The 18,424-nt window shown below is 45.7% G+C and overlaps 1 protein-coding gene across 2 annotated transcripts in view; it reads left to right on the forward strand.

Moving 5' to 3' along the window:
* Positions 1–4,850: 4,850 nt before the first annotated feature.
* Positions 4,851–18,424, forward strand: part of KIAA0753 (KIAA0753 ortholog) — a 214,566-nt gene continuing 200,992 nt past the window's right edge. The window contains exons 1-2 of one of the 2 annotated variants that reach the window (XM_069226993.1): positions 4,851–4,967; positions 11,792–11,947. In XM_069226993.1, the coding sequence (XP_069083094.1) occupies positions 11,804–11,947 (144 nt within the window). In that variant the 5' untranslated portion in view covers positions 4,851–4,967; positions 11,792–11,803. Of the gene's footprint in view, positions 4,968–5,105; positions 5,223–11,791; positions 11,948–18,424 lie in introns of those variants that run through there. The other variant, XM_069226992.1, reaches the window with a different exon arrangement.

Here is an 18,424-nt window from a genome sequence, read left to right on the forward strand (position 1 = left end):
ATGACACTGCGCCCCACGTTAGCTAATCGCGTCCCCTTTGTACTCAGGATTACAGTTCCCATTCTTTTCTTTATGCACTGTAGTGTTGGGGGCCCTAGGCCCTCGTGCTACTAAAGAAGTCACGCAGACACAGTATCATGGTCGGTAGAACTGGCGCTGGGCACGTGCGCCCGACCCTTTTTATTGGCAGGGCCACCTGACCGGTGATGCCTGTGTTGGGTGGGTGTGGGGTGTAGATAGAAGGCCAGCCCTCACCGAGTGGCTGGCAGAACACTTGAACATGTCCAGCAGGACACTACATTCCTCCAAAACTTTATTGAGGAACAAAACAAATCCAACCTGCAAAAGAAAAACACAATAACTAAACACCACCATCAGTCTCTCGGCCTCGAGAAGGCAGGCTGCAGTATTGCAGGGGACAGGTGCAGCTGGGAGCACTCGGACACTTCCGCACGAGTCCATGATTTAACCAGGTACAGCCGGGCACGAACACTGTGTGGAAGAAGTCCAGACTCCGACAGTCAGATGGTTGATTAAGTGTCCACTGATGCACTGTTGTTCAGTCCTGTGGGCACTCGTGGCGAGGCTGGTGGTGTTTACAGTTCAATTTGTTCGAATTGGACGTATCATTCAAATTGGGTGCGTCATTAGAATTGGGTGCATCAAAGAGCGGTGATGGAGTCCGCTGTGAATATGCTTGTTGAGACATCCTGGCTTCATGAAGGCCAATCCCTCGAAGACGGATGACATCTGTGATGGCGTGAAGTCCTCCTCTGAAGCCTTTGTACATCCTGACACTTTGTTGACAGAGCTGCTTCCAGACCACCTCTCGTTTGTGGATTCTTCACTCTGGAACTTCTTTGAGGCCTTTTCAATGGGTTTGCCACAGGATTGGCGTGGACTGACTGGGCTGCGTGTGGGCCATCTGCAGGCCACTGCAGGCTCTCCGACAGGAGCCACGGTCAAATCATTTGTGCAACCACAAGGGGGGAATCTTTCGTAGTCAGTGCGCTTGCCAACATGGACCAGGTGTAGGTGGGCTCTCAGGTGGTCTCAGGGAAATTGTCTGTCATGTTGCCAGGAGGATGTCTAGCTGGTGTTGTGTTAATTCACTGAAGACAGTCTTGGTGTGCTGTGACCTGTTGGAGTCTCCACTGCACAGCCTTGCTATCTCCTTGACTTCATCGGTGGGGCAATGTCAAGTCCTCTCTCGCGCTTGGGAGGTCCCTTGTCTAGGTTGCCACAGGACTGCATGTGGTCTGCACAGGGGCTGCTTGTGTGCCACGTCAGGGCAGCTGCAAGACCTTCTAGGAGCCACTGCCTAGTCGCTCGTGCCATCACAGGGGTAGATGGGTCTAGGTCACAACTTGCTCTTGCCACCGAGAGCAGGATACAGGCAGGGTAAGCAGGTGATCATTGGTTGACTGGTTCTTCAGAGCATCAAAGCAACGATGTAGGACTCCAGTCTGGTTGTTTAACTGCTCCGCTGATGGATACCGTGATGCACATGGCAATGAGGGTGCTTGCCATTCGGAGACCTGGACGACAAGTGATGTTGCTGGAGTGAGGGTGATTGGAGGGACTTCGCCATAGCTAGTGCAGTCTTTCTTTTCCTCATGTGCAGATGCTAGCTGTGATGCCATTTGCTTTAAGCAGCCGGTGACAGGTGGCTTGGACGGTCACACTGTGAAGCGTAGGGCAAGTACGCGGTTTGCGCATGGCGTCTTACATTTGGTACTCCTGCTGAGCTGTCTCCAGTGATGTCACCGCACCCCGGTGGCTGTCTTGTCTGTGGGTGCACTCTTCCTTTGTGGCAGGAGTCCTCCATCTCTCCACCCTGTTGATCTTCCGTTCTTATTCTTCTGTGGTCGTCAGGTGTTGCAGTGTAACAGGTGATGTCACACAATCTCCTTTCTTCCTTCTTCATAGTGTGGTGCTGCACCACGCTTTCTTCTCCTTTGTTGTTGTGTCTGGCCACTTGTCTTCCTTTTTGTGTGGACCTTTCAAAGGTCCTGTCCTGTCGAAGGACTAGGGGCTCTTCCACGTTTGCAGTGGTGGCATCGTGCCACTTAGGGTGTGCGACTCTCCTCTTGCCTGTTGTGAGTTGCTACTGACTCCGTCTTGAGGCAGTGTGGGGGAGGACACTCCTTGGTTAGTCTTTGGCCCGTTGCAGGGCAGTGATGGCGGGTCACTTTCTTTTCCGCCTCCTCTTCACTTGAGGGTGCAGTGCTTGCGCCTCAAGGCAGTGCCTTCTCAGCACTGGATCCTGCTTGAACCTGGGTGTGCTTTGCAGGGGTTGGTCGCTTCTCTCGACCTGCTGTGTGATGGGCCAACTGTGGCCATCTAGTGTTGCAGAAAGGCCGCCTGGCACGGGCTCTTGTCCTGTACGTTACGTCACGCTCTCGGGTGCTCTCTCCATCTTCGCGGACATTGCCCGTGTAGTCATGTTTTGATGGCGCAGCTCTCTGCGCACCTGTGACATAGTCTCTTTTTTTTCTGGGCGTCCTTTGTTAACGCCTGGCATGTCCATGTCTGTCCTACAGTGATGTCCATCACTACTGGGGCATGTGGCGTTCTTTCAGCGGTGGCGGCGGACGGCCGCCAGGGGTGGCGCAGGCCATGCACGCTCTCGTTGTGCCTCACGGAGCACTTACGTCCATTCCTCACCGTTGCAGCTTGGCTGCGACAGCTGCGGTCCTCTCCTTCCCTGTGCAGTGTCGTTTCCATCTTCTGCGCCGTTTCTGTCTTCTGCGCTGTTTTCCTCCGCTGGCGTGCTGCTGGTCTGGCACAGTCACTCTCTGGGGTGTTGCTGTCACTTTTTTTCAACAAAGCTTGTTTTCCATTTTAAGATTGAAATAGGGTGCAGTACCGACTTTGGCCACTGGATGCCACTAGTGCACTTCTTTTCCAACTTGAAAGACAGACGCCGTTGAAGCCATGCTGCGGGAAGAGTTCTTCAGGCTGGTGGGGGCTTTTGCAGGTGTCCAGAACTGCAGGTAAGTGTCATCTTCTTTCTTTTTTTTCACTTTTCTCTATTATTTTCTTTTTTTTTTTTCAGGCAAAAGACAGCCTCAGGGGAAGAGTCAGGCAGGTTGCTGGTCGGGAGGGCTCTGGGCACCTTAAATTTGGATTTTTTCCTTTGCTGGTGCAGAGGGTGCGGCCCTGGGCATTTTGTTGTACTTTGGTGCATGTCTGCACCACTCGCACTTTCCTCCACTTCTGGGGCCGGGGCAGCCATTCCGGACCCTGCGAGCTGGTCTGCGGCATTTCTGGGGTCAGGGGGGGCGTCCCCGGGCAATAATCCGGACTCCATTTTGGTGGGAGGCAGCACCTCTGCACCTCACACGACGGCCGCAGCATGCCTTCTCTTGCGCTGCGGGCTGTGGGTGGCCTTCCAAGGCCAATCCTGGAATATTGCTTGGGGGCAGGGGACATAACTGCACCACCGGCGTTTCTCTCCTTCACGCCTGCAGCAGTCATTTCTTAGTGCTGCGGGCCGCCATGCTCTTTACTATTCCTCGTGGTGCGTGTCTGCACCCTAGGCTTTGGAGGCCCTGGACAGTTTTCTTTTCTGTGGGTGCGCAACAGCACCATTGCGCATTCTGTGTCTCGGCCGCGGCAGCTTCCTCTGGTGCTGCGGCCATTCTTGCTGAGACGGGGGTGGCCTTGGGCATTAACGAAATCTTCTTTTCTCAAACAAAAGTCAGCCTCGTGGGCAGAGGCAGGCAAACTGCACAATGCTCCGTGAAGGGGGGCGGCCCTGGGCACTTCTCTTTAGTTTGGGCGCAGTTCAGAACTTCTGCGCACGGCCACAGCAGCATTTCGGGGGTGGCCGTCCCCGGCTATGTTTTATGTTTTTTTTCGGTTCTTCACAAGCTGCGGGCCGCCCGTTTGCCATACGCATTTTTCAAAGGGGGCGACCTTGGGCATTACCGTATTTGTTTTTTCTGTGGTGTGTAGCAGCACCATTTTCTACCTCGATGGGGAGGGTACCCGGGGCTCACCTCATTCTCGGTGGAGTGCCGGACAGGGCTCATGGCAGGCACCAGTCTCTCCACCAGGTTACTGTCCTGTTCCCTCCATGAGAGAAGTAGTCGTGTGCAGCCACGTGGGTTGCTATATCCCACCTTCTGGTCGCCAATGTAGTGTTGGGGGCCCTAGGCCCTCATGCTACTAAAAGAAGTCACGCAGACACAGTATCTTGGTCGGTAGAACTGGCGCTGGGCACATGCGCCCGACCCTTTTTATTGGCAAGGTCACCTGACCGGTGATGCCTGTGTTGGGTGGGTGTGGGGTGTAGATAGAAGGCCAGCCCTCAGCCAAGTGGCTGGTAAAACACTTGAACGTGTCCAGCAGGACACTACAATGCACTTCGACCGTTGCTCCGGATCATATATTCGATGACGCTTGGTGTTATTATTTGACATGCATTGTTTTGAAAGGTGTCACTTGTGGTTTCGTTGATGGTAAACACTAAAGTCATGTCCCGTATCGTCATCAAACATGGTACACAATGACTGCTTTAATAATAATTACTGGTTACCCTTCTCCAGGCCCCGTTCGCCCCTTCTTCTTCACGTCCCCATCCCAGCCCTATTGCCGCAATACTAATATGAACCGTCGCCCCTCTCCCGCGAAGCCTCCGTTCCCAACAAGTACCCTCTGATGTTTATGGCCCACAGTCTCCAACTGCCCGTCGTCCCCTTGTGGCCCCGGCCACGCCTCGCGTTTGACTTTTATAGACAACATATCTGACAACAACCTCTCTTTGAACCGCTCTGTGCGCGCGCCTCTGCGGATCACGTGACGAACGTGACCTAACGTCGTTGCTAAGGGCGCTTTGTCTCCAGGAACTAGACGCGGCGGGCTCTTTGCGAGGAGACTGCCTCTGCTTGTCCACGTTGGAGAGGCGCTCCGTCTTCAGGCAACCGGAAGACGCCGGTGATTCGTGAACGGCTGCGCTGCTGGTAAGCAGACCCTTCCCTAAGGCAGCCTTAGTCTGGCTGAGCTCCGACATCGTCTTGAGTCAACAATCTCGGTGGCCTCCGAGAGCCACCCGGTCCGTACTCACCTTAGGGGCGGGTCACTACTTCCCTCTGGCCCCGCCCTTCCATTCCACCCCCATCACATTTTGTCGAGCTTCCTGACGCCTGTCTGGATGGCCCATCTCCTGATCCAGCAGCCCACACCGCTGGCCTTCGGCTGGAACTGCTAGGGCTTTGGTGAGTGCCACCTAGCACCTGGCTAGAGGGGCTACCAAAAAGGGGGGTGTCCTCCCCTACCTGACTCATTTCTCTGAGCGAGCGAGTCTGGAGCTCCCTGGCCTATGATGCACATTCAACTTTTAGTAATGACTAAGACGGATCGTATACTGTTCTCCTTCCTCTGGCGTTATACATTTTAAATATAAGCTCAATACAACATGCGAGATTTTCTCGCATAATAGTGGCTTAAGAAATCCTGCAGCCTCTTATGCAGTTAAACATGATAGTGCATCGGTGTTGTGTTAGCGAACCAAAGTACAGGAGAAACGAAAAGAATGTAAAGTGCCGCCAAAATGGAGCAAAGGATGTATTTGAAAAAAAAAGATTAATCCAAGTGTTTTGAACTATCTGAATGTGACGTCGGTCCCTTCTTCATGGGTAATTCACTCGCATTAGCTAGATACAGCCATGGATACTCAAAATTATATGATGCTTTCTAAGGATCATATACTAATGGAGGAACTAATTTATTACTTTGTTAAAAGATTGGTGTGGTAAGTTTACTGCAGCTACCTAATAGCATACTGATTCCACTATCTACCGACTGGTACTACCTCTCTATGTCATAACATATTTGACTGCTGCCGCCAGCTCTGGTTCCCACAGCTACACCATTTTTCAAGTGCGGTTCATCTTATGAAACTAGTGAAAATATTTTATTTTTAAATAAGTCCCTCACGTGACTAACAGCTTTGACTGAGAGGTGTATTTGAATATCACTAGTCTTGAGTTTTTATAATCTTGTGGATTTCTTTTTTGTTTTTATTTTAATTAGGTGCATTTCCACATTGCTGCTAATACTTTACTATGACATGGAAGTTTCTTGCCTTAATTAATTATATCAAGCCCAGTGTGCATCCTGGTAATTATATCAAGCACAGTGCATCTTTAAGGACAAAATGATTGTTTTTGGCCCATATCTAGTCAAAATTCAGGTTGATTGCCCAGGGCACAGCTAAGCATGTTGTCCCCTTTGTTGGTGTAAGAGATCGCTAGGGTTCCTGGTTATATCGTAGGCCAAAGGCTAGTTTTAAGAAGGTGATGGATAACTGTGTATGTAGTTTAAAAGTATATTGGATCAGCTGAAAGCTGGCCACAAATACAAAGTCTGATGTTGCTTTCAGGGTTGGATTGTTCAAACGTTTCTGAGGCATTTGTCCTTTGTGTGCTGATTTAATCAGTTTGAACTGGAATTATACATGTTGACCATTGTTCTGTACATAGTGTTTTTGAGTTATTTTATTCGCAATGCAAGGAAACTGTTGTGCCAAAGTAGCCTTAAAATCTACATTAGAAGGTAGTACAGAGATGTGCTCACCAACTTTATAACTTTTTCCCCACACATGTAAATGTGTAGGACTTGAATTTATCTAAATGTATTAGGGAACCTATGGTCTCTTGCGTATCTCGATTAGATTCCCCCCCCCCCCCCCAAGAAGATATTTATGGCAGAAATGGTCTTGGAAACATTAGCCCGATAGAGTGAGGAAGTTGCCGATACTAGTGACCGGCTGTCCGAATTCTGTAAACGTTTATCCAGAATGCTTGTGGATCAGATGCTACTAATGTTCAAAAAAATTAGACGTCAGGATTTTCCTGACCTATGATCCGAAAATGGCTACAACCGTATTGATAAATAAAATAAGCTAAAGAAGACCAGAGTTGGAATCAAGTCTTTAATGAATTTTGAAAGCAAGATACTGGCACATATGTTTTCAGATTGCCTTCATAAGATCATAGGAGCACCAGTGCACCCGGATCTGTATAGTGTCATGTAAACAACAACATTAGAGAAAATCTCAGGTGCTGAGTTGGTTGTTGACTGTTTCTGAGGTCACGGTGTTCCTAACACTGGCTGCAGCTAAAGCCTGCGACTCAGCCATGCTGGGCTTTTTTTTTTTTTTTTTTTAAATGGGTTTCTTGACGTATTTCTTGTGCTGGACACTATTATACACTGCTCCCATGGCTAGAGTAAAGGTAACATGATATGTTATCTAAACCTTACTATTTGGGGAGTGGTACGAGGTAGGGATATCCCTTCACACCAGTGCTGTTTGCTTTGGTGCTGGAAATATTGGTGTGCTGGGTCAGGAAAGGTGCTCTGATCCGAGATCTAAGATGTGAGCTCTTTGGAATGATGGAACATCACTACATGCGGACAGTATTCTTTTCTTTATAGCTACCCAGAGACATCCTGTGAATGAATCTTGGAGAGGTTTCAGAGTCCTTGGTAGACATTCTATATTTAGTATCTATTTGAGTAAATCTGTATATTTCCCAATGTAGACGATTGTCTAATCAATCACCCACCACAGTATAACACTGGATAGTTTCACATATCTTGGCCTGTGTTTAAAAGTGAGTAATTATTTGGAGTCGGCAGTCACCCATCTCAATGAATAATAACACTAGCGTGCCAGATTGAACCCTAAAGACATTAAATTAACCTGAGCTCAGGCTCCTGCTCGCTGTGGCACAGAGCAGACCGGCTTAACTAGGCAATTTGTAAAATAATTATGCAGTATCAAAACAGTAACAAAGTCAAAATAACAAAAACTATCGGAGCAACAATCAAATTAGTATACTTTAAGCTTTTAAAAACAATATGTTGAGGTGCTGTTCTTTCGTCCTTTGGCTTTGTTTGAATTTGTAATTCCGGGACGGGGTGGGCAGTTGTCTGTGATGGTGGTGAATGCTGCTGTATTTGAGAAGGCAAAGACTATGATGCTCAGATTATGGAGTGACAATGCGCCCTCACTATAGGTAAAGTTATTTTGGGACCTCGGAGTAACAATTGGTTCCCTGGATGTGGCACATTATGGGGAAGCCTGGCGTTTCTGTTCTGCTTCTTGGTGTTTACAAATTACGGACTCCTAAGTGTAAATAGCCTGGTAGAATTGGGAACTAATGACTCTTAAACTATGTGTTTGGATGTGCTGTAATGCGTACATTTCACTGTCATGTATTGTTGCTGTTAAGATTTATGTTTATTTGTTCATCCATTTATTGAGTTTAATTTATACACAATTCTTTTTAACACATCTATGTAGCATCAAACAAAATATTTTGGTCTGGAAGATTAAAGTCTCTTGCACAAGAGACGTTCAAATATATGTGCAAGAAAATAAGGCATGTCCCATATTCTGTATCAGCGACTGGAGTCTGACTTATTGAACACACTTCGAAACAAAAAGACAAAGACAGATTTAGATTGTTTATAGTTAAATTTGAATGCTAAGCACAGTTGTTCATTGATTTTTGTCCGAGGCTAAGTGCCTATGGTGTCTTTGAGGAAAGGATGGAATAGACATGGAGCTAGAGGAGGGAGAGCTATTTCGAGGACATAGGGCCTCATTATGAGTTTGGCGGAAGGAAAACTCCGCCTGCCAAACTCCCGACAGGGTGGCCTTCACAGCAGCCTCCCCGCCAAAGCCATTATGGGTGTCCTGCTAGGTCGGTGGGAAACAGGCTCCAGCATTGTCCCCGGCTCACAATCAAGCCGTCGCCAATGCTTTTGCCTGCAGGATGCACCAGCACCCTCGCAATGTTCACTGTCTGCTTTGCGAGGGTGCTGGCCAGGGGGGGTCCCTGCACTGCCCAAGCCAAAGGGCAGTGTAGGAGCCTCCTGCACCTGTTCTGCACCAGCCTTTTCATGGCGGTGTTACCACCATGAAACCGCTGGCGGAGAATGATGTCGTAATCCCCAGGTCTGCCCTCTGGATTAAGACCTCTGCCACTTCCAGACCGCGGGGATCCAAGATGCTGGCGGAGCTGGCAGTTTCCAGATGGTCCGACTGGCAGGGTTTGTAATGTGGCAGTTGCACTTCCGCATTGACGGCGGTCCAGACTGCCACACTCATAATGAGGCCCATTATGTTACCCGAGTTCCTTCTCTGCAGGTGATTGACGTCTCAAGGAAGGTAAACATTCAGTTTAAGTGCAGTGATGATAAGACCTGGGAGAGGAAAGGCTATAGTAGTGGCGGTTAGGTTAATGAATATAAACCTTCTCTTATCCTAAAGGAAATGCTTATATTTTTTGAGGCAGTAAAACCTTTCAAGCCTTATGTGTGATGAAAGCTATTTGCTTTGTTTTATGATGTCAAACAAATGGCCAGTTTGTTGGTCTAAGAGGGGACCTGCAACATGATGGCTTATCAAAACGAGGTTGTCTCCCAAGATGAAAGAAAGTTTAATGGAGTTCTTACTGTGTGGGGAAAAAAAACTTTGTCCGGTTGTTGTTTGGTTTGTGGTACCTGTAGATGCGATAGAAGAAGAGGAGGTATTTGAGAGATTCGTTGAGTATCCTAGACGTGTGGTGGAAATTCCAGGTGTGATTAGTAATAAGTGGCGGCTAAAGGGTAGTGAATAGGATGAAGTATTTAGGGAGAGCGAGGAAGCACGTGGCAGTATTGATATTTTTTCTTACAACGAGGCTTGTATAAGAGAAGGATTTCTATGTGAGATAGTGATTGCTAAACATGCAGTTTGTTTTGTAAGAAATGCATATACGTTTTTTGGCCGATGGATGAACTCTAAAGGGAAGCTCTTTACCATCCATAAGGTATTTGTCTGGTGGCAAAAAGCAATAGATTAATTATATTTTTGATATAGATAGCAGAAGCCATTTAAAAAATAAGGCTATTCTGCACAGGGGGTTGCAGTAACTGGAAAGTCAGCTTCTGAAGTGACGAGAGGATGCTTGCCAGTAAGAATAATTTGAGAGCTGTGCCTAGATGGTTAAAAAATAGTGTTGGCAGTATGTTGGCTATAAATACAAAAGTGAGGAGGTGACGAAGAGATCTTCTGAGGCGAGCGGTATGCTTACATTTCGGTTTCCTGAATGATGATTTGAGGCTTATTGATGGAGAGAGGATAAAATAGCGGATTAAGGGTTTGGAAAACAATTGTGGTGAGTCTATTGGAAAATGAATAAAGAGAGAGACAGAAGTGTGATAGAGAATAATTTCGTAGTGATATTAGAGAAAAAGAGTTAACTGAATAAAATATATTGCTTGGAAGAAGTTTAACAACTAAGAGTGGCAGAGAAGGTATCATTGTAATGTTAATTTTTGTGAGCTTCTCTTCACCCTTTTATTGTGATCCATTTTAAGTGATTTTGTGTAATTAATTCTGTATTGATACGGTAGCCACTCTGAAACAAAGGTGGGTGCACTTGTCAGTTGGGTTCCTGCACTCTGTAGCAACCACTGCCGTTCATCTTTTTACCATCTTATATCTGTGGGCCTCTGCGTGTAAATTCATCTGCTTTCTACACCTACCCCATTGGGTACCCTACTGCTGTAAATACTAGGGAACACAGCACACTTCCTGCTTATGTGGATTCTTAACCGTCCTTTCTCCTTTATCTCTGACGATACAGCAAAAATATTGTCTCTAAAACCGGAGAAGTATGTCCATGTACCCTGCCACTAGAGCAATGCCATGTTGTATCCTCCCAATGCAGCTGTGGTGTGGGAGGAGAAGGTGAGGAAATGCAGGGCTCTGTAATGTATTCCACAAGAACAGTGGTTCCCAATCTGTGCGCCGCGGCTCGCTGGAGCGCCATCAAAACTAGCCAGGGGCGCCGCACACAGTTTGGGAACCACTGAGCTATTTATAGCCCTTGGGCCAGTTCGTACAAAATAAAACTACTCAGTTGTAGCAGCTTTTTTTTTATTTTGTCCTTGAGCGCCCTCTGGTGGTTAAACACAACTAAAGGGATTCTACATTTCACAATATTTAAACAGTTATGTTATAACTACATAAAAATGAGACCTGCCCATTTTACTAGGGTTACGTCAACCAATATTTTCCCCTTACTAAAAAACCCTATGCATGCTGTAATTAAACAACTGTTACATTTTTATTTTTTACAGTTATATATAGAATTACAATACCTTCATTGGCGTCATCCCAATTCTTTTCAGGGAGAAAAATGGATGTACTCCCTAGGCCAGGCTTACATCCCCCACCCGCCAACAAAAAGTAACATAATGGGGAGCCGCAGCCAGTGGCCAATAGATCAAGGGAGCCGTGGGTCGAAAATGTTTGGGAACCACTGCACAAGAAGCATCAACCATTCCCTAGGGAGCAGGCCGGGTAACAATCACTCATACACTCAACATTTGGAAGTTAGTGCACATGACTACGCCAGCATGAGTTGCGGAGAGGTAGCTGTTGAACAGAGTGCCAGAAGAAAGCAGCCATATGTTGTGTTTACATACTTTTGTAGACACCTGAGGCATCTGCTAATTAAGAAGACAAAAAAGCCTTTCATATCTGCAACAAAAAAAAAATCCCTAGGATTGAGACCCTTACCATAATCCCACATTCCAGCTTCCTTGTCAAGCTATTTTACCAGCTCAACTTCACATGGTAAATTCTTGAATTGTTAATACCCCTCTGGATTTTCTTTGAAATGTTTGTTCTTGAACATGTTTGATATACTTTCAAAAGATTTAGTAAATATTTAGAAGCAGCATCCACACTCCCTAATCAGTCCTTGTGTTTTTTGTTTTTCAAAAGGTACCTTTAAAAATGATCTTAGATTTGCACCCTAGAAGCAGCCAGCTGAAGATGGAGCAGCCTCGACAGCCAAGCACATCTCAGGTCCATTTGTTGGCAGGCACCCAATCAAAGGAGAATTATAAAGTTGGGCTCTCCCAGCATCGGCAGACTCAGGTAATACTTGAGTAATGGAATTTCCAAGCTCCTTGGCATCCGTACATTAGTTGTATAGTTCTCATTATTTCTCTAGCTCAAAATAATCCCTTTTCAGAATTTTATTGGCATCAAATGTGTTGTTTTCTTTGCAACCAGTCCAGATAGAAATGAAACTTTGGGAAGAGGTAGACGAAGACATGAAATAATGTTTTTTAAGCAATGGAAATCTAAGGTCAAGAACACACTTTGAAGCAGACGGAATTGTTGAAAACAGAATAAAGGAGATGCTATTATCCTAGGTTTTGATAGCATCCATGTGGCATTTCTCCCGCAGCCCCCACTTCCCACCCTGCCCCCTCCCTTTTTTCGAACCGCAAAACCAGGCAGTGACTGACAGCTAGGTCCTGAGCTCATAGAGATTTGTTCATTTGATTATCATATTCCTAACCTTGCAAGTTCTTTTCCCTGCCTTAAAGATATAGAAAGATGTGAGACTTGAATAGTGCTTTAAATTAAGATACCTTAAGGCTTGGAATTGTATGGAACAAAAGAATATTGACCTCCTGGGTGATGTTTTGTGTCCTGGGATATACGTTATCTGTCTGTGCATTACTGTTAATTCCATTGTTTATTCTGGATAAAATATATTATTTTTATGGTGGTTTCAATGTCTTTTATACATTTTCCTTCAATGGGACACTACCGTTTTTTTGGTATTTCCTACTATCCTTCAGATAATACAAAATCCAATTGAAGACTGCAATGTTACTGTGATATTGTATTTCTGTTTCTCCTTTTCCCCAAGATAATTTAATGTGATGACATACGTCATTCATCATATTTTAAATCATACCTTTTAGCAGAATTGCAGTGCTGAAGTTGGTCTGAGGCCCACTGGGCCAATTTTGATTTTCTAATCTAGTTTGAGCTATTGAGGACAATATTTTTGTGAGGAATGATGGAGAGTTGAAGATACAAGGCCAGATTAATCGAAAGCTGAGTCCCTGCCTAGAACATTAATTTAGTCTCGTACTATTTTTTTATTTTTATTAAACAAGGTATTTCTATTGCAGAGAATACTATAGATGAGGGATGAGGCATGACTCTTCATTCCAGTAAATTTAATCTGGTCACCAATTCGGTGATCTGTAAATAATTTGTTTAACAAAAATGGTGTGTTGTAATTTGAGAAATCTAAATCAGTCGTACAACGCTGTAGAAATCTAGGTTTGACAAGGTGTATCTCTTGCAGTTGCACAAAAGATGATGGTAGGTCATCTTGGTGCAAGTCTTCCATCACTATTATTCCAGTTTTGATCCATGAAAGCCATATCAAGGGAAGGTTATCAAATTTAATATTTTGATTATCTCACAGACTTGCAGCTAATTTGCTCCACAGTTTTTTTGCCATTTTTCGTAGAGGCAGTGTCTCTCATTAGCTGTAATGTTCCTCTTATTGTCCATGTTTAAGGACCAAAATGGTTGTTTGGGCCAAAATGGGTTTGATATGTAGCCTCAAAAGTGGATATACTGAGCTAGTAGATCAGGGAAACTACCAGGTGCCTTTCTAGTCAAAAAGCTTTGACATTGAAAGAAATTTGATGTCCTAATGCTCCCAAATCCTTAGCCTCAGTTTGACAAGGGCGATGTGTTATCTTGTTTTTTCCAAATAGAGCAATTAAGTAGATGTTCTGTATTTTAAAAGAATATGGGTGATAGTCTTTGGGACAACATGATGAGTATGTAGGTAATTATGAGGCTATGCATCATCTTATTTGCGTTTACTATATTCATCCAGAATTTCTAAACCTACAATTTTCAGTAATGTTTGAGACTTTTTTTGAATGTCCTATCTACTTTTAGAAGAATGGTCTTCAACACAGTCCTTGCAAAGGCTAATCCAAGACCAGTGTGCTGATTCGCCATTTTTGCCTGGAACTGTTCCCCATTATTTTTTTTTCTTTTTAATTTTATTATGATTGTTATTATTTTTTTTTTTTGCATAACTATTTCAGGGCATTGGTTCCCATTTAAGATTTGTTTCGACACTAGCCTGCATCTAGAGAGTAGGCTTTAATTCTAAATTAGATAGTAGATATTAGATATTTCTATATATAATCTTTAATTTAATTCTAAATTAGATATTAGATATTTCTAAATTTTTAATGAAGATGATGATATCTGCAAATGCTGTGAGTTTGATTGTGGTGAGTGTAGGAAGCTGGCCTGGTGTGTGGTGAGCACCTGTGATGTTATTACCTTATACCAGGTCCAGGTATCCACTATTAGTGAGGTGTAGACAGTGTCTAGGAAGCCAGGGCTCTCTAGAGGTAGCTGTGGACGAGCAGCCGAGAGAGACTTATCTAGGAGATGTGCAGAACTTATGCAATACCATTATAGTCACACAACACTTACACACATGAATGAACCACACAGTGTTAAAAAAATAAAGGTACTTTATTATGGTAACACAAATACTAAAATACTGTTTAGGCAATACTGCTCTAGAAGGTGAATAAACACACTACTATATACACATTAGTAGTCAGGAATTGACATAGAAAACAGTGAAATAACGGAAAATAATGGAGACCCTAGAGGGAGACCAAACCATATACGAAGTAAGTGGAATGCGAAAGTCAGTCCCCAACCCAAGGAAGTGGACTCTGTAGAGGGGAGCTGAAGAAACTATGAACCCCAAAAGGTAAGTACCAGGGTGCCCTACAGTGAGCAGGAGAGAAGAGGTAAGTAGCATTTTTTTCCCCCCCAAACCCACAGATAAACTTTGCAAGAGGACTGTGCAAGACTCAAGCAAGACTGGAAGAAACCAAAGGTGGATCCTGACAGAAGAGGATCTGCAAATGAAGGGGACAAAGTCCAGGTCGAATTCGAGTGTCTGGGCAGGACCAGGTCGACGGTGACGTCAATGAGTCGCTGTGCAGCACAGGAGCAGGAGGAGAATTCCAGAAGTGATGCAGTCGATGTCCCACGTCGGAAGAAGAGTTGAAGTCAGTCAGTGGTGTGGAAAAACCACCTACAGGCCTTAGCAAAGGCAAGAGTTGCAGATGAAGAGTTGCAGAGCTGCCGGGGACCATGAAGGTCGAGAGGGACTCAACCCACAGAGCGGAGTCCCAGGTGACCCTCAGCAGTAACAAGAGTCGGAAGGCAAGGATGCAGCTCCCACAGGCAACTCACAGGCAGCAGGCACAGAAGTTGCAGTGAGGAACACTCAGCACACCTGGAGAGGAGTCCCATGTCGTTGGAGCAGGTGGCAGGAGACTGTGCTTTGCAGGGAAGAGTGCTGGAGGCCGGGGCTACACGGAGCTTGAAGATCCCCTGGAAGAAGAGCCAACAAGCCTTGGTAGCTGCAAGAGTAGTGGGGCACAGAATTACTGTCCTGCGAGAAAAGGCAAGGGCTTACCGTCTTCCAAGTTGGACAGCTGGTAGAGAGGACCAAGGGAACCACTCCAGATGACCATATGTGATGTAGGATCCATGCAGTTCCGGAGAAGAGAGGATCCACGCAGCCGGTCGTCGTTGCAGTTGCTGCCTGCGGATGCAGGGTAGTGACTCCTTCACTCCAAGGGAGATTCCTTCTTACTTCTTGTGCAGGCTGAAGACTTCTCACCCTCGGAGGATGCACAACCAGGGAAATATTGCAGTTGCTGGAAGAAGCCGGAGACAATGTTGCAAAGCGAAGTCGTCGCTGGAGTTGCAGGTTGTCGGTTCCTGGAGAGTCCAGTTGCAATCGTGGTGGCCAGAAGATGCAGTAAACGGTGCAGATGAGTAGTCCTGCTGGAGTCTTGCACATCGAATCTGAAGACCCACCCCGGAGGGAGACCCGTAATAGCCCAGGAAGGGGGATAGGTAACCTAGCAGGGTGACCACCTATCACGAGGGGACTGTGACATCACCTGCATGACCCGGCCACTCAGATGCTCCCAGGGGCCTCTGCCCACCTTTTATTCAAGATGGCAGAATCAAGTGGCCATCTGGAGGAGCTATGGGCACCACTCCTGGGTGGTGATGGACAGGGGAGTGGTCACTCCCCTTTCCATTGACAAGTTTTATGCCAGGGATCCCTGGACTGGTGCAAACCGGTTTATGGAAGGAGGGTGCCAAATTTGCCCTTCAAAGCATACCAGTGGTTTTGGGAGGCTACCCCTCCCAAGCCATGTAACACCTATTTCCAAACGGAGAGGACATTGCCTCCCTCTCCTAAAGGAAATCCTTTGTTCTGCCTTCCTCTGCTTGAGCAAGCTAAGCAGCAGGAGGGCAGAAACGTGTCTGTGGGGTTGCAGCAGCCCCGGCTGCCCAGAAAACCAAATAAAACTGGCAGGAGCAATGCTGGGGGTCTTCTAAGAAGCCCCCAGAGTGCATGGAATCACACAACCAATATTGGCAAAAGTATTGGGTATGATTCTGACATGTTTGATACCAAACATGCCCAGGTTCGCAGTTACCACTGTGTCCAGTACACGGGTAAAATGGCTTCCCTGCACTTGCGAAGTCCAGGAAAATGGAGCTGGAGTTCGTAGGGACACCTCTGCTCCTGCAGAGGTGTCCTCTCACACAGGTACTTGCACCCTGCCCTGTGGTCTAGGAGGGCATGCCATAGGGGTGACTTACAGTGACCTGGTGCAGCGATCTGTAGTGAAAAGGGTGCATGCACCTTTTCACCCAGGTTGCAATAGCAGGCCTGCAGACACATTTTGCATGGGCTCCCATGGGTGGCATAATACAGGCTGCAGCCCATGGAGAGCCCCTGGTTCCCCAATGCTCTGGGTACTTGGGTACAATATACTAGAGAATTACATGGGGACACCGGTATGCCAATAGTGGCGTGTACTAAGTCAGAAACAACCGAATTTAAAGGGAGAGAACACAGACGCTGGGGTCCTGCTTAGCAGGATCCCAGTGAACACAGTCAAAACACACTGTCAGCAGGCAAAATGTGGGGGTAACCATGCCAAGAAGAGGGTCCTTTCATTTAGAGTAAATGAAAATCACAAAACATGTTTGCTGTAATTTTTTTTTCTTTATCAAAATTCAAGGACTTGAAGGGATAACATGGGTGACTGAGTACAACACTGCCTTGTTTCAAACAAAATTAATCAGGTGCTACACAGTTGGTTTTAGTGTTGGCCTTATTGTTGTAAAATACCATGACTATTGTAATATACCCTTTACCTACTCTTGCATTAAGTATGTTTTTAAGCATCCAGTGTGATAGCTGCTGAAATACTGAAATTGTACTAAGGTTGATGATATGGGCTAACAATCTAGTGTTATCACTTTTGTCAGCCTTCCAGAAAGCCTAATTTTTGTTCTAGTGCGATCAGTGATGGCCGAGTTGATATTAATTTGTTAATTAAAAACTTTTGTATAGGTAAGCGCTTAGTAAACTTTTGAGAACCACAACCCAATTTTTCTAGCAGCAAACTTTCATGATCCAACTAGCTTCAACGGACATGATGCAGGCATGTTTTTTAAAATTCAGCTAAAGCACTGTGTTGTAGCTCCCTGTCGTTTACAGTCCATTTTCCATTGAAATGACGAGTAAATTTGCAGACGCACACAATATACTGTATACTGCAACTGTATTGCACACAAATCATAATGTGTGGAAATCAGGTTTTAGTGATTATCAGTTCTGCATCACACAGTAAAGTATCTGGATGTGTTTTGATCCTCTGAAGTCTTTGTTTCTATCACACCTTCAGAATTGCTTTCCTAACTACTGAATGTGTACAATCCATTTACTTTGTGTATTGTTACAAACAAATGACACTACAGCCTTTCATTTCATACATTCTTTACCGCAGAAAGTTTGTCACATAATTCACTCTACTTATGTCTGCAAAGTGAGAGGAGTTTGTAAAGAAAAAAATATAGCCAGCTATTTGTCAGAAGACACAGCCTGAAATTTGACCTCTGTCTTTGAAGCAGTGCAAGTCTGACAAAATAAATACAGAATTTAGGGCCAGATGTAGGAAGGAAGCAATTTGCGAGTTGCAAATTGCGAGTCCTTCCGACTCGCAATTTGCAACTCGCAAATTGCTATGCAGTACGGTGTCTCAGACACCGACTGCAACTCGCTATGGGGTCGCAATGACCCACCTCATGAATATTCATGAGGTGGGTCGCAAATTGCGGCCCCATAGCGAGTATAGGCACTCGCTAACATGGAGGCCTGCTGTAGTCAGCAGGCCTCCATGTTAGCGACCTGCTTTTCAATAAAGCAGTTTTTTTTTTTTTAAATGTAGCCCGTTTTCCCTAAGGGAAAACGAGCTGCATTTCAAAAAATCCGAAACCTTTTGTTTCGGTTTTTTCAGGGCAGGGAGTGGTCCCTTGGACCACTCCCTGCCCTGAAAAAATATTTTGGGGTCCATTCACAAAGGGGAAGGGGTCCCATGGGGACCCCTTCCTGTTTGCGAATGGGTTACCATCCACTTCAAGTGGATGGTAACTGCGACTCCATTTGCGACCGCATAA

This window comes from Pleurodeles waltl, chromosome 3_2 (genome assembly GCF_031143425.1).
Source record: "Pleurodeles waltl isolate 20211129_DDA chromosome 3_2, aPleWal1.hap1.20221129, whole genome shotgun sequence".
Classification (NCBI taxonomy): Eukaryota; Metazoa; Chordata; class Amphibia; order Caudata; family Salamandridae; genus Pleurodeles; species Pleurodeles waltl.